The sequence below is a fragment of the Canis lupus genome, chromosome 3 (assembly GCF_048164855.1).
Source record: "Canis lupus baileyi chromosome 3, mCanLup2.hap1, whole genome shotgun sequence".
Classification (NCBI taxonomy): domain Eukaryota; kingdom Metazoa; phylum Chordata; class Mammalia; order Carnivora; family Canidae; genus Canis; species Canis lupus.
Window position 1 is genome coordinate 31,863,309 of NC_132840.1, and position 12,328 is coordinate 31,875,636.

A 12,328-nucleotide genomic window follows, 5' to 3' on the forward strand; every position below is an offset into this window, starting at 1 on the left:
GAGTTCTACTATGTGCTGGTCCTATGCGTTCTCCTGCTAAATCACTGAACCTGGGGGTGGTCTTGAGGACCTCAACACTGAATATAGTTGGTATTTTTTTTTTAAATAAGCAAACTGGGTGAGTTCAAGTCAACTGGGTGAAAAGAATTCTAAACAGAATATATATGGACTATCCTAAACCAGTAGTTTTCAAGCCTTTTAAAACAGTAGGATTCCAATATATATAAAGTTTTATTAAGTGAGGTTGTTGGTATTTTTTAATTTATTCTGCTTACTGGTTAAGATCCATGAACACAGAAATCCACCTCTTGCCCACCGTGGCATCCCAACACCTAACCCAAGGCTTCTATGCCTGTACTCAGTAGGATGTTTTCAATAAATATTTTATAAATGCAATGAAATAATTTAGGTTCAAATCCATAAAATTTTCTTGATGTAACATCAGCTGATGAGAACAACAAAGTTAGTTTGATGAGCCAAAAAAAAAACCCCATACTTGCAACTGAGAGAACCCTGCTATGATGGTGGAAACCTCATGCCTACTCAGCTTCCGTGCAGTTCAATTCAGAAACCAGCAGAATCTTAGACACATGCTCTTTTTCTTACCGACTTGTTGTCTGGAAGCAGGAGTGTAAGCCGACCAGGAAAGGGTTGCTAGATGCCTGCTCAAACACATGCTTCTCTGTCTGTACCCAGTCAATATCCTGAAATAGAAACCAGGGCGTGTTAATGAGGCTCCTGAATACTCTTCATCCTCGAGAAGGAGAGGCAAGAGAGAAATGTCTCTCACCTCTGCTTGTAAGCAGACAATGCAGACAGGAAAAGGAAAGTGCCCATTAAGAAATACATCATCACCACCATCCCCATCTCTATCACCATCCTCACTATCACGTTCATCACCATCACAATCATTGCCATCACCACCATCATCATCATTACCACCAACACCAATACCATCACCAACATCATTGTCATCGCCATCATCACCATTACCACCATTACCACCATCACCACCACCAACACCAACGCCATCTGTCACTGTCTCCATCACCATCACTAGCTGTGTGCTGGCCTCTGAGCTACAGGCTCTCCATGTACTGTCTCATGTGCTCCCTGTGGCAGCCTTGGGGCTGGTATCACCTCCACTTAAGACACAAGGAAACGGGACAGATGCTTAAGCAGATTTCTCCATGTCCCGTGCCCATCTCTAGAGCACCAGTCCTACCACAGGGCTGTCTCCCTCCCAATCGGTGCTGGAATTTGGGGAAAGCTGCAAATTCAAGTCACTTTAGAGTCATGATTCCACAGCTTTGATTCCATTCCAACCCAGAAAGCAGAGCTGAATGAGTTAAATGGCTCCTCCCAGGGGTGGAGAAGCAAGAGTGAAAGGGGTGTATCTGGAGAAGTGCTGCCTGCCTCTGAAGGTGTCCAGGAACAAATACACAGGTTTCAGTGGGGTTCGTCCTCTGTGGGCTCATTCAGGAGCCCCCTGTACCCCCCAAGACACCCCTTGGGTGGGCCAGCTTCAGAGCCATCCATCCATGCAGAGGACTCCCAGCCTTGCCTCTCCCTGATCTCTTGACTCCGAGCTCATGCAATGGCCGGTTGGTAGCCCCACGGGGCATCCTGCATGGCACAGACAGCCTTCAACAGGGCTTCCAGCCAGCCTCCGCCACCTGTGAACCCAGGCACTCAGGTGAAAACCCTGGTGGGTGGCTGAGACTTCCCTCCCCTCCCACACAGAGTCATGCCACCAGGGTCACCTGTTTGCACGTAGTTGTTCCTTCCTGCCAGCTAGGCTCCCAGGGCTGTTTTAACAAAGTACCATAGACTGGGGCCCGAGAACATCCAAACTTGTTCTCTCACTGTTCTGAGCCAGACGCCTGCAACTGGGGTGCCGGCAGGGCCACGCCCCCTCTGAAGCCCCAAGGGGGGACAATCTGCCTCTTCTGGGCCTCCATCAGCACGATGGTTTCCCTGTGCATCTGTCTCAACTCTCTGTCTTTCTCTCTTCCTGAGCCAAAGGCAGATACTTTACGGACTGAACCCAGGCACCCCCTCTGCCTTTCTCTAAAAGGATACCTCTCATTGGACTCAGAGCCCACACACATAATCCAAGATGATCTCCCCAAGATCCTCATTTATAATCTGCAAGGACCCCATTTCCAAATAAATTCAGATTCAAAGGTTCCTGGGGTTAGGATGTGGACATATATTTTTGCAGTGCCCCTACAGCCTGTCCATGGCCCAGACTTATGGCCACAGACACCGGGGTCTCACAGATACACACATGGACATGTACACAACACGATCAGACATGTGCATGCATGTGTGCACACACACACGCACACACACACATACAAACTCCCACTCACTGACTCCCAGAGTCACACTTTTCTTGAGAGATCACCTAAAAGTCCCACCTCCACATCTTGGCCCACAGGGGACAATCTGAAGATGCCAAGTATGAACCAAAGCAGTGTCTCCTGAACGCCTTTTCTTTCAGTTTTACAAACTTGACACTGTACTAATTTTCCAGCTGGCCAGGGTCCCAGTATGGGAGTCTGGAATCATCTTGAAGTACTGCTGACCCGCATTGAAGATGAGCAAGCCACTGCCTCTTGAGCTTCAGTCTCCTCAGCTATGAGGCATGGGTACCACCACTTACTTATGAGTTCAGCACTCAGGGGCCATTTGGGCAGTCTGTGCACTGCACAAATGCATCCTGCTGGTAGGGCAAGTAAAAGCTCTAGTTCAGCGCCAGCTCTTCCTTCCAAACCATAAACCTGGGCCAAGGCCAGAAACCCTCCTGTGGTCTGCTGGGCCCACGGACATCAAGTTGCCTCATGTGCTACAGGGGCCTGAATGTAAGAGCATTACTGCTATCTATGTGTCAGTCCTTCCTCTGCTTCTAAGAGAGAGAATCTGCATTCAACTGAGAAAGAAAAAGACCAAAAGTACACGAAGCCAAGGAGCCCAGGAAGAGCAGCTCAACAACCCTAGTCAGCACAGAAATGTGGATCAAACCACAATGAGGGCAGATCATACCCACCACAAGAGTGATAATCACAAGAAGAAAAAAGCCAGCCCTGCCTGGAAAGAAAGGGTGCACCGAACTGGGGCCCTTGCACTAATGGCAGGAATGTGAACAAGCAGCTGCTGTCCACTCAGTGGTTCCTCAAATAGTAAGCATAAATGACCCTGTGGCCCAGTAGTTCCACTCCTGGATAAATCCCCCAAGAACCGGAAACAGGGACTTGAACAAATATTCACACGTGAACATTCATGGCGGCATGGCTCACAGGCACCAAGGGTGGGAGCAACTCAAATCTCTATTGACAGATGAACAGAGAAGCCAAATGTGGGCTGTTCATCAAATGGGATATTATTCAGGCATAAAAAGCAATGAAGTTCTGATTCAAGTCACGATGGGGCTGAACCTCAGAAACACGATGCTCAGTGAGAAGCTGGAAACAAAAGGCCACCTGGCATGTGATTCTGTCTACACAAAATGTCGAGAAAAGCCAAGTCCAGGGACAGAGGGCAGATGAGCAGTGCCAGGGGCTGAGTGCTCATGGACATGGTGTTTCCCTCTCGGGGGATGAAGGTATCTGGAATGAGATACCAAAGGCCACATGGACGTGAAGTTTAATATGGTTAAAATGATGAGTTTTGTTACGTGCATTTTACTTCTATTGGAAGAAAGAAGCACTGGAAGCCAGGATGAAGACCCCAGAGAGGAAGCTCGAGCCGGCGCCTGCACTCACCTCATCATCGTGCACCAGCTCCTTCTTTACCACCTTCATGGCATACATCTGGTCGTTCTTCTTCAGTCGGACCAGGAGGACTTTGGCGTAGCTCCCACGCCCAATGACCCTGATCAGGTCAAAATCCTGCAGCCCGAGCCCCTGAGATATTTTGATTCCATCCATCCCATCGATAACTGGCTTGAGGTCCTGAGGACAGGAGAGAAAGTGCAAAATAACAAGACTCCTCCCAGGCGAGGCTGATGTCCCCGAGTGGGCCCTGGAGCTCAGAGTGCAGTTCTGCTCACGGCCCTGACCCCACAGCCACCCCACACCCACCATTCTCAGACCCTGGCCACTCCATGAGCAGGTGGGTGCCCAGGGCCAACCTCCCATCCACCCAGGGCTCTCCTGGGGGCTATGGAGTTTAGATAGCTGATGTCTGCAAAGCCTGGCCATGCCCTGAGCAAGGGCTACTGGAAACACAAAATGAAAGAGAAAGATGATCCAATTAGGAAAAGGAGCTTCCCTCCTATGGATTATTTCCAGTAAGGCTATTTCTCGTGTGGGCAGGAGGTAACTAAGTGCTGACATGTCCCAGACACAGAATGGCCAGGTAGAAAAGCCAGGGGACATTTGTCAGTTACTCTGGGAAAGCTTTGGCCCTTGCAAGGTAGGGCTGTTCTGAAGTTCTGGACAGAGGCTGCAAACTCCAGCTGGTGGGACTTCCTCACTCAAGAGAACAATCTCATATGCCTCACTTGTCACCCAGAGCTGGCCACACATTCAAGGCCAAACTGAACCTCTTGGTCCAAATCTGGGGAAGAAGACAAACAGGCAGCAGAGGGCTTTCCCAGAACAGAAGGAGCAAATCACGATCCCAGGGTTTATGCTTAACGAGACAACTTTGGAGAAGCTCCAGGCCACCTAAAGACGGGGATAGGTTCTCAGGGGTTGCCAGGGGGACCAACTGCAGGGTGAGAAGCTTGGAACTCAGTCTCACCCGCTGACCTCCAGGGATGCGAGAGGGGCTGGGGATTGAGCCCATTCTCTACCATCCAATGACTAAACCAATCATGCTCCTATTATGAAGTCTCCTAACAAATCCCCAAGGACAGTATCTGGAGAGCTTCAGGTGGGTGAACGTGTGGAGGTAAGCCTGGACAGGGTACAGCAGCTCTGTCCCCTTTCCCATCCCTGGCCCTGTGCAGCTCTTCCTTTGGGTTCTTTCTGAGCTACATCCTTTTATCATAAACCAGAAATCTATTAAGCAAGATGTTTCTCTGAGTTCTGTGAGTTGCTCAAGCAAACTAAAAGAACCCACTGAAAGGGTCATGTGAACCTGATTTACAGCTGGTTGGTCAGAAGCACAGGTGACCACTTGGCCTGCAAGTGGCACCTGAAGGGGGGCAGTCTCATGGGCCTGAGCCCTTGAGAGGCTCCTGTGGGAGCAATGCCAGCTCCAGGTAGTTGGCGTCAGGACTGACTGGAATTGCAGGGCACCTGACCAGTGTTCCCCAAGCACTGGAGAATTGCTTAGTGATGTGGAAAAAGCACAAAAGACAAATAAAGGAAGGGTTTTATGCAAATAAAATTTCACAAAAATTGCAGCTCAAGAGTCAGCTCTGGACCCACTCCACCATCTGGGCAGAGGGGGTGCTGGGGAAACCAAACCCACAGCAGATATGGTGCCACAGCCGGGCCCCAGAGAGCAGCCTCTGGAAGATTCATAGAGGATGTGCCCCAAGCAAGACTGAGCTACGACAAGGCAGCAGCCCATCCTTCTGCAGCCAGGTCCTGGGCTGCACATACCCCTCTCCTCTTTGCCCCCAACAGACCAAGCTCTCCATACTGCACACCCCATCCACCAAAGCTAGAGGGCCCTGTGGCCCGGGTGGGCAGTGACCGCGGGAGCAGCATCCTGTTGCTTCATGAGGTACCAACTTCCCAGGGATGGGACACTCCTCCTGTGACAGGATACAAAAAGTAGTTGGAGAAAATGGAGGCATTTGAGCCTTGGGAGTGAGTGGAGAATCAAGTTACTAGCAAATCTGGTGAGCATCCACCAATATACCTCTGACCCTGGCCCACCTGGCCATAAACCTGCCCGACTCAGGACAAAGGCCAGACTATGACAGGTGATCCCTCCACACGGAGCCCTGCAGACGCTTGCAGCCAAGCAAGAGATTAAGACAATAAAAAGCAAGTGACCCACTCCCCAGGGAGCAGCCTCATTACCTGTTCTCGAAGCACATAAGCAGGGCTCTCCTTGCAGCCCCCTGGGGAGCCCAGGCCACCCTGTGCTGATGTGGGAAGAGCCACACCGACCATGGGTGTTGCGGAGGGCTCCCTATGTGCCAGGTGTGGCTGGGCATGCACACAAACACTCTCTGTACACTCACAGAAAGGTGTGGTCATTATCCAACTTGACAAAAGCAGATTCTGAGGTCAGTGAGTCCCCTGCCCCAGGACACTGCATCTTCCAATTGTACAGAGCCAGGAACAGTACAACGGACATTGTGTCCTCACACCTAAGATGCAGCAACAGCTCAGGTCTGCCACACCTAATAGCTTGGAGAGTCCTTCTGCATTAAATATTGGAGACTCCGTGCCACTCGGCCCTGAAGTCTTGGCCGGTGCCACCTGAGGTCCACAGACCACACCCTCACCTGCAGTGAGTGACAACTCTCAAACCTGCCTTGTTTATACTGAAATTTCCATAATTTCCTCAAAAATGAGCTAACAAACTTCTAAAAAAAAATTGGAAACTAATGAGCCATTTCATAGACTCACCTCAGAATCATCTTTAATGTTGTCGTGTTTCCGGGTTGAAGAAATGTAAGCAACTAGTGAGGAGAGAAAGAAAGTGGACATTGCAGGCATTGTCAGGACTGCAGCCTGAGACACAGGGATCCTGAGGCCCCTCACTGGTCACAGACACCAGCAGCCCAGCTAGGCCAGCCGCGCTCAGGCTGGACCACGGGCAGCCACACCTCACCCAGAGGCCTCAGGAAACGTGCTTCTTGGTCCCACCCACATCTGACTGTACACCTCTGGGGCAGAGCTTGGGAACCTGTGATTGTGACGGGTTTTCCTCAGTGATTCACCTGGAAGTAATTATTCACCAGATTTCAGTGTCTAGCCTTCCAGATGTTGTTCTCAGTGTGTGCAGGTGGGTGGGAGAGGGGATGGATGGAAGGATGGATGCATGGGTGGATGGATGAGTGGATACGTGGGTGGCTTGTTGTTTCTTAGGAGCCTCCTTTGTGTGAGGTACTGTGCTAAGTGATTTATGTTCTGCGGTCTCATTTCATCCTTCAAGGGCTCTCAGGGCACACAGGTCACACTGACCATGTGAGGGCTCAGGCTCTGAATAGTGCACACGCTTTGGGAGCTCAGAGTGGGGCTATTGGTCCAACTAGTATTCAGAATCTTTCTCCAAATGCTTCTGAGCGTTAAAAAAAAAAGTCTCTTCCTCACCAAAAAAATCTCACAGAAACTGAAGAAACAATTTGACAGCATGCCTTTCCATGGAGACCAGCCTAGGCAGCAGCCCACCCATGGGAGGGCCTGGCCGTGCTGGCCACCCCAGGCAGGGCCTTCCAGAACTCCCAAAGTTGGTGTGAGGGAGAATGCCCGTCCTGGACTCCTGCGGCAGCCACGCTGTGAGATGTGAGCGCCTAGGGAAGGCTGCCCCGCCCTGCCGGCTCTGCCTGGGGGGTGATGGGAGGCCCGAGACGTCCCTGACCCCACAGGGAGGTGCGCGCTGGCTGATATTGACCCTCGGAGAGCGATGGGGGCTAGAAGGGGTTGGTGGTCAGAGAGAGGGGGCAAGCAGCAGGCAGAAAGCCCGGGTGCCACCGGCAGGAAGAAAGCAGCCCCTACTTCCATGGGTGTCCTCAGAAGGAAGATCCACATCGTCCTTGTCATCTACTGCAGGTTCTTGGGAAGGCATGACAGTATCCTGCAGAGACACGGGTGACAAAGGGACCAGCAGGTATTACCATGTGGCTTCTGGAGACACTGTGACTTTCTAGAACCGCCCCTTGGGACGTACACATTGTGGCACATGTCCTACCATGTATTTCAAGAATGCGCCCTCTAACCGGATTGCACTGGAGACAGGAGGGTCCACAGGAACATCTCCTGTGGTAGGGCACCTCAGGCTCTGACCTTTCCAGCGGTGCTTTAAAAATGGGGCATTTGTGCATGAAGCTAGGTAGCCTCCCCCCTCGCAGTGCTGCATCACAGAGGCTGGGGAGCTGATGTCACAGCAGAGGCAGCCCCCTATTGGCTGGCACGAAGCTCCCTCAGCCCCTGACTGACTGCATCTCTGGGGGTGGCCTTAGTGTTTAGGCTGTTGTGGACCCATGGGGTCAGACGGCATGTGCACCTTTGTGGGTTTTGGCAGCCGAGGGTAAAAGGACTTTAGGAAGACAGTGCCCATTCCCCCACAGCAGCCCGTGTAGTGCTCAGAGGAGCCAAGCCTCTCAGACTCATGCCTGCCAGAGGCCCAGGAGGAATCCAACGTTCGGGTCAGTCTCCCGCTCAGCAGTTCCACGAGCACAACCCAGCCTGGATGCTCAGTAGGGAAACAAAAAAAGGGCCAGCCTTGTGGGCAGGGGTACATAGGGGCCACATCTTCTGACTTGCAGAGCAGCACAGACGAGCCCCCTCCTCTCCCATATCTTCACCCCAGGGCGGCCGAGGGCACTGGAGGCCCCTCTAGAGGCCCCCATGCAAGCTGGGGGCTCACAGGGCTTCGGAAGAAGGGCCCATCCCAGGTGCCAGTCTGGGTCATGGCTCTGCAACCCACAGTCACCCCTTCCCTTTATCTCATTGGTGGCAGGGTCCTATTAGGACAGAGGGAGATGTAGGGTCACGGGGGTCAGCATGGACAATGAGCCTGAGGCTGTCCCCCTCACAGCCCTGGGCCCATCTGACCCATACTCACCATATGCCTGTTGCAGGTCAGCGGGACGAGCACGTGGCAGCGTTTATGGACTAGCAGCTTGCAGTTGATGCACCTGTAGCCCTGCCTTGCGAGACCCCATATCCTTTCGCTGCACTGGCCACAGTACGCTCTCTGCAGGCAAGAACACAGCCATTAAGCCGAGGTCCTGTGTATCCTCTGATGCCCATGCTACACTGGAGACCCTGCTACGCACTGGGGCTTGTTGCATCTTGCAGTTGACTCCCTCAAAAGATGACAGGGATCTAGGACAAGAGGTGCCCTGATCACTGGTCACATCTGGACACCAGGCTCTGTCCAAGCTAAAGAGCTCCCACTGGGGTCCATCCCAAGGTTGGGGGAACCAAGGACCCCAAGGAGGGGGCTGGGACTCCACTCATGCAGGAGTGATGAGACCCCTCCTGGGGCAAGGCCCCCCTGCTTCCAGGGGCTGGAGGGGGATCGCAGCAGAGACCCCCCTAGGCTGAGACAGGCAGGGGTATGTCCAGATTCTCATCCGTGTGACCAAAGAGACAGAGAATCTGCCTGGCGTTTGTTGTGTCGAAACACTGAACTGCTAGGAGCAGTCTATGATTATCTTGGGGTGGGTATTTTTGTGGTATTTTTACAATCTTTGCTCTTCAAGGTTCTAAACATCTGAAATTAATGATAACTATCAGCTTGTTTGATGGTTTTCCTAATTTTTAAAAAAGATTTTATTAATTTATTAGAATGAGAGAGAGAGAGTGAATATGCGAGAGCAGGAGCAGGGGGAGGAGCAGACAGAGGGAGAAGCAGACTCCCCGCAGAGCAGGGAGCCTGACCTGGGACTCAATCCCAGGACACCAGGATCATGACCTGAGCTGAAAGCAGACGCTTCACTGACTGAGCCCCCCAAACGCCCCATTTTCCTAATTTCTGACTGTTACAACATGCGCGAAGATGAATGTGTTCAGAAATCTGGTCACATGCGGCAGCGGGTGCACCTGCATGTCAGTAGCGCCGGGGTCCCGTGAGCATCTTTTTTCCAGCCGTAATCCTATGCATGTTTTAGCTGCCTTGTGCCATGTTTAACAAATTTCATTCTTTTGAGAGAGTCTAATTACTCCTGAGAACAATAAAAAGGACCATAACTGTTCTGAACAGAGTTCATTTACAGCAGCTGTGGTGCGTGTGTGGGGGGCACAGACTGGCCACGTGTCTGGAGCTCACAGCCATGGGCACCGAGAAGCTGATTCCTCATCCTTGAAGCGCCAAGCAGGGAAGCAGCGCCCAAGGAGGCTGGTCCCCACCACTGAGCTTCTGGTCTTGCAGTCAGGCCTGGGGCAGTGCCCGGCACACCGTGCGTACCCAATACATGTTCCTAACGTCAGGTAAACACACACATACCCTGTTACTTTTAACTTTGGAAACAGGAAAGAAAAGCATTTATTGCAAATCCTCCGTGTGGCCTAAAGCATCCATCCCACGAGCAGCCAAATGCAGACTGTGTGGCCCTGTCAAGGAATGGGCCAAAGTGCAGCAGGCAGTGGTGAGGGTCAGCTAGGGGGGTGGCCGCTGGGGCACCTCTCCAAAGGCCTCCAACCCCAGCCACTGTCGTGTCATGCCAGCATTGACCAAGCAGGGCAACTGCTGAACGCCTGACTTCGGAATTCAAAGGAAAGCTTCAAGTATGAAGACCTGTTTTCATTCCCTTCTGTGTGTTCTGCTGTCAAACAACATTTGTGAAGCCATTTAGAACAATTCACCTTTCCTATACGATATGCTAACATGTTTAGCTTTCCCACAGTCCCTGCTTCATGACTGATCTGCGATGCTTGGGCCCTGTTAGGGGCAAATTCCCAGCTGCCTTTACAAATTCACAGATTCCTTCCCAGAGATAAGCAGGGGCCAGCGACTAGCTGGTTAGGAGCAGCGTGGCCTCACCAGGCTCCGCACCAGGGATCAGGAAAGGACGTGGGATTCAAGTGTCCATGCTGCTCAGCAGAGGCTGCCACAGCACTGTCAAAGGCTCTTGATCTCAGACCTCTGTTCGAACTATTAGCACCTCAGGAAACATGACGCTAAAAAATAAAATAAAATCTAAATGCCTTGGGATGCCTGGGTGGCTCAGCTGTTTAGTGCCTCCCTTCGGCCCAGCATGAAGCCTGCATGGAGCTGCTTCTCCCTCTGCCTGTGTCTCTGCCTCTCTCTCTGTGCCTCTCATGAATAAATAAAATCTTAAAAAAAAAAAAAAACCTAAACCCCAAGCTTCAACACTTTGAAATCCACATGAATGAATAAATTAATGGGGTGAAAATATTTTTAAGTCTCCTTCCATGCTGCCGACTCAGTTCCTTGCTCATATTTTCATCACATATTCTCCTTTTCAGTCCCGCTTTGGTCAGGGCTTCTGCTGGTTCTTGCTCGGATGCCCTGTTTCCACTGTCCTCAGCGCTTCTGACTGTGAGCTCAGGTTCCCTTTTTTTTTTTTTTTTGGAGAATTTTTATTTACTCATGAGAGACACAGAGAGACAGAGACATAGGCAGAGGGAGAAACAGGCTCCATGTAGGAAACCCAATGCAGGATTTGATCCTGGGACTCCAGGATCATGTCCTGAGCCAAAGGCAGTTGCTCAACCACTGAGCCACCCAGGAGCTCAGGTTCCTCTGTGGGGTCGGGTGCACTGCTGAGAACCAGCGCCCCTGGGGGCCCTCCTGGGCCAGCCTGTTAAGCTGTGGATCAGTGCCACAAGCAGATCGGGAGTCCAGCTTGAGGCTTCGGATTCTCCAAGCATTCCTACCTCATCATACAAGGTATAAGAAGCTACTGCTCCACCTGTGGTGGGAGGGTAGCCTCGTTCCTCCAACGTTTTCTTTCTTTTTTTTCTTTTTCTAGCTGCTTGGGCCAAAAAGCTTGGGAGAAACCCCTGACCAGCATCTACAGGAAATGCTCATGCCTGGGGGTTCCACTCTGACCTCGCCCTTGTGCCTCCACTCCCCCCCCACCCCCCGCCCATCTATGTCACTGGTGTCTCTTTTTCTAGGGTAGAGGTCTTCATTTCTTCTCCAGAAACTCACTGGATCTCTCCCTTTGATTCACCAGTGGAACTTTTTCTCACTGTTCTAAAAGAAAAGTCCTGGGGATCCCTGGGTGGCGCAGCGGTTTAGCGCCTGCCTTTGGCCCAGGGTGCGATCCTGGAGACCTGGGATCGAATCCCACGTTGGGCTCCCGGTGCATGGAGCCTGCTTCTCTCTCTCTCTCTCTCTCTCTCTCTCTCTCTCTCCTCTCTCTCTCTCTGACTATCATAAATAAATTTAAAAAAAAATTAAAAAAAAAAAAAAGAAAAGTCCTGTGAAGGGCAAATACAGATCTAGGTTGGGAACTTCAGTCGTATGATGCCCACTCACTTTCTGCCCTTGGGTCACCAAATGAAGAATATGAAAAATGATCTCTTGTGGGTTTTACTGCCCAGAAGTCTTGCTGATTCCTGTAGAACCAAGTGTGTGGCTCTTAAAACATCCTTTCAAGTGATAGGTGGAGGTGAACTGCACGATCCTGTGATTAACACAGTGAATGGTTCAGAGCCAGCCTCCAGGGTCTGATAAGACATGGGTCTTAGAACCAAGGGCAATTGGGGAGGATCAAAAC

General features: G+C 51.4%; 1 protein-coding gene and 1 long non-coding RNA gene across 9 annotated transcripts in view; one reads left to right on the forward strand and one right to left on the reverse strand.

Annotated features, from left to right (window-relative positions):
- Positions 1-12,328, reverse strand: part of PRKCZ (protein kinase C zeta) — a 100,898-nt gene that overhangs the window by 17,290 nt on the left and 71,280 nt on the right. For 5 of the 6 annotated variants that reach the window (XM_072820043.1, XM_072820044.1, XM_072820048.1 and 2 more), the window contains 5 exons: positions 8,701-8,832; positions 7,632-7,710; positions 6,540-6,592; positions 3,768-3,956; positions 607-704 (listed from right to left, as the gene is read on the reverse strand). In XM_072820043.1, the coding sequence (XP_072676144.1) occupies positions 607-704; positions 3,768-3,956; positions 6,540-6,592; positions 7,632-7,710; positions 8,701-8,832 (551 nt within the window). Of the gene's footprint in view, positions 1-606; positions 705-3,767; positions 3,957-6,539; positions 6,593-7,631; positions 7,711-7,824; positions 7,976-8,700; positions 8,833-12,328 lie in introns of those variants that run through there. The other variant, XM_072820047.1, reaches the window with a different exon arrangement.
- Positions 8,037-11,974, forward strand: LOC140630244 (uncharacterized). Of its 3 annotated transcripts, none has more exons than XR_012028043.1 (3): positions 8,037-8,281; positions 8,717-10,070; positions 11,576-11,974. It is a non-coding gene; the product is annotated as an uncharacterized lncRNA (long non-coding RNA). The 3 variants fall into 3 exon arrangements; XR_012028044.1 differs by having other exon boundaries at positions 8,717-10,039; XR_012028042.1 differs by lacking the exon at positions 11,576-11,974 and having other exon boundaries at positions 8,717-10,985.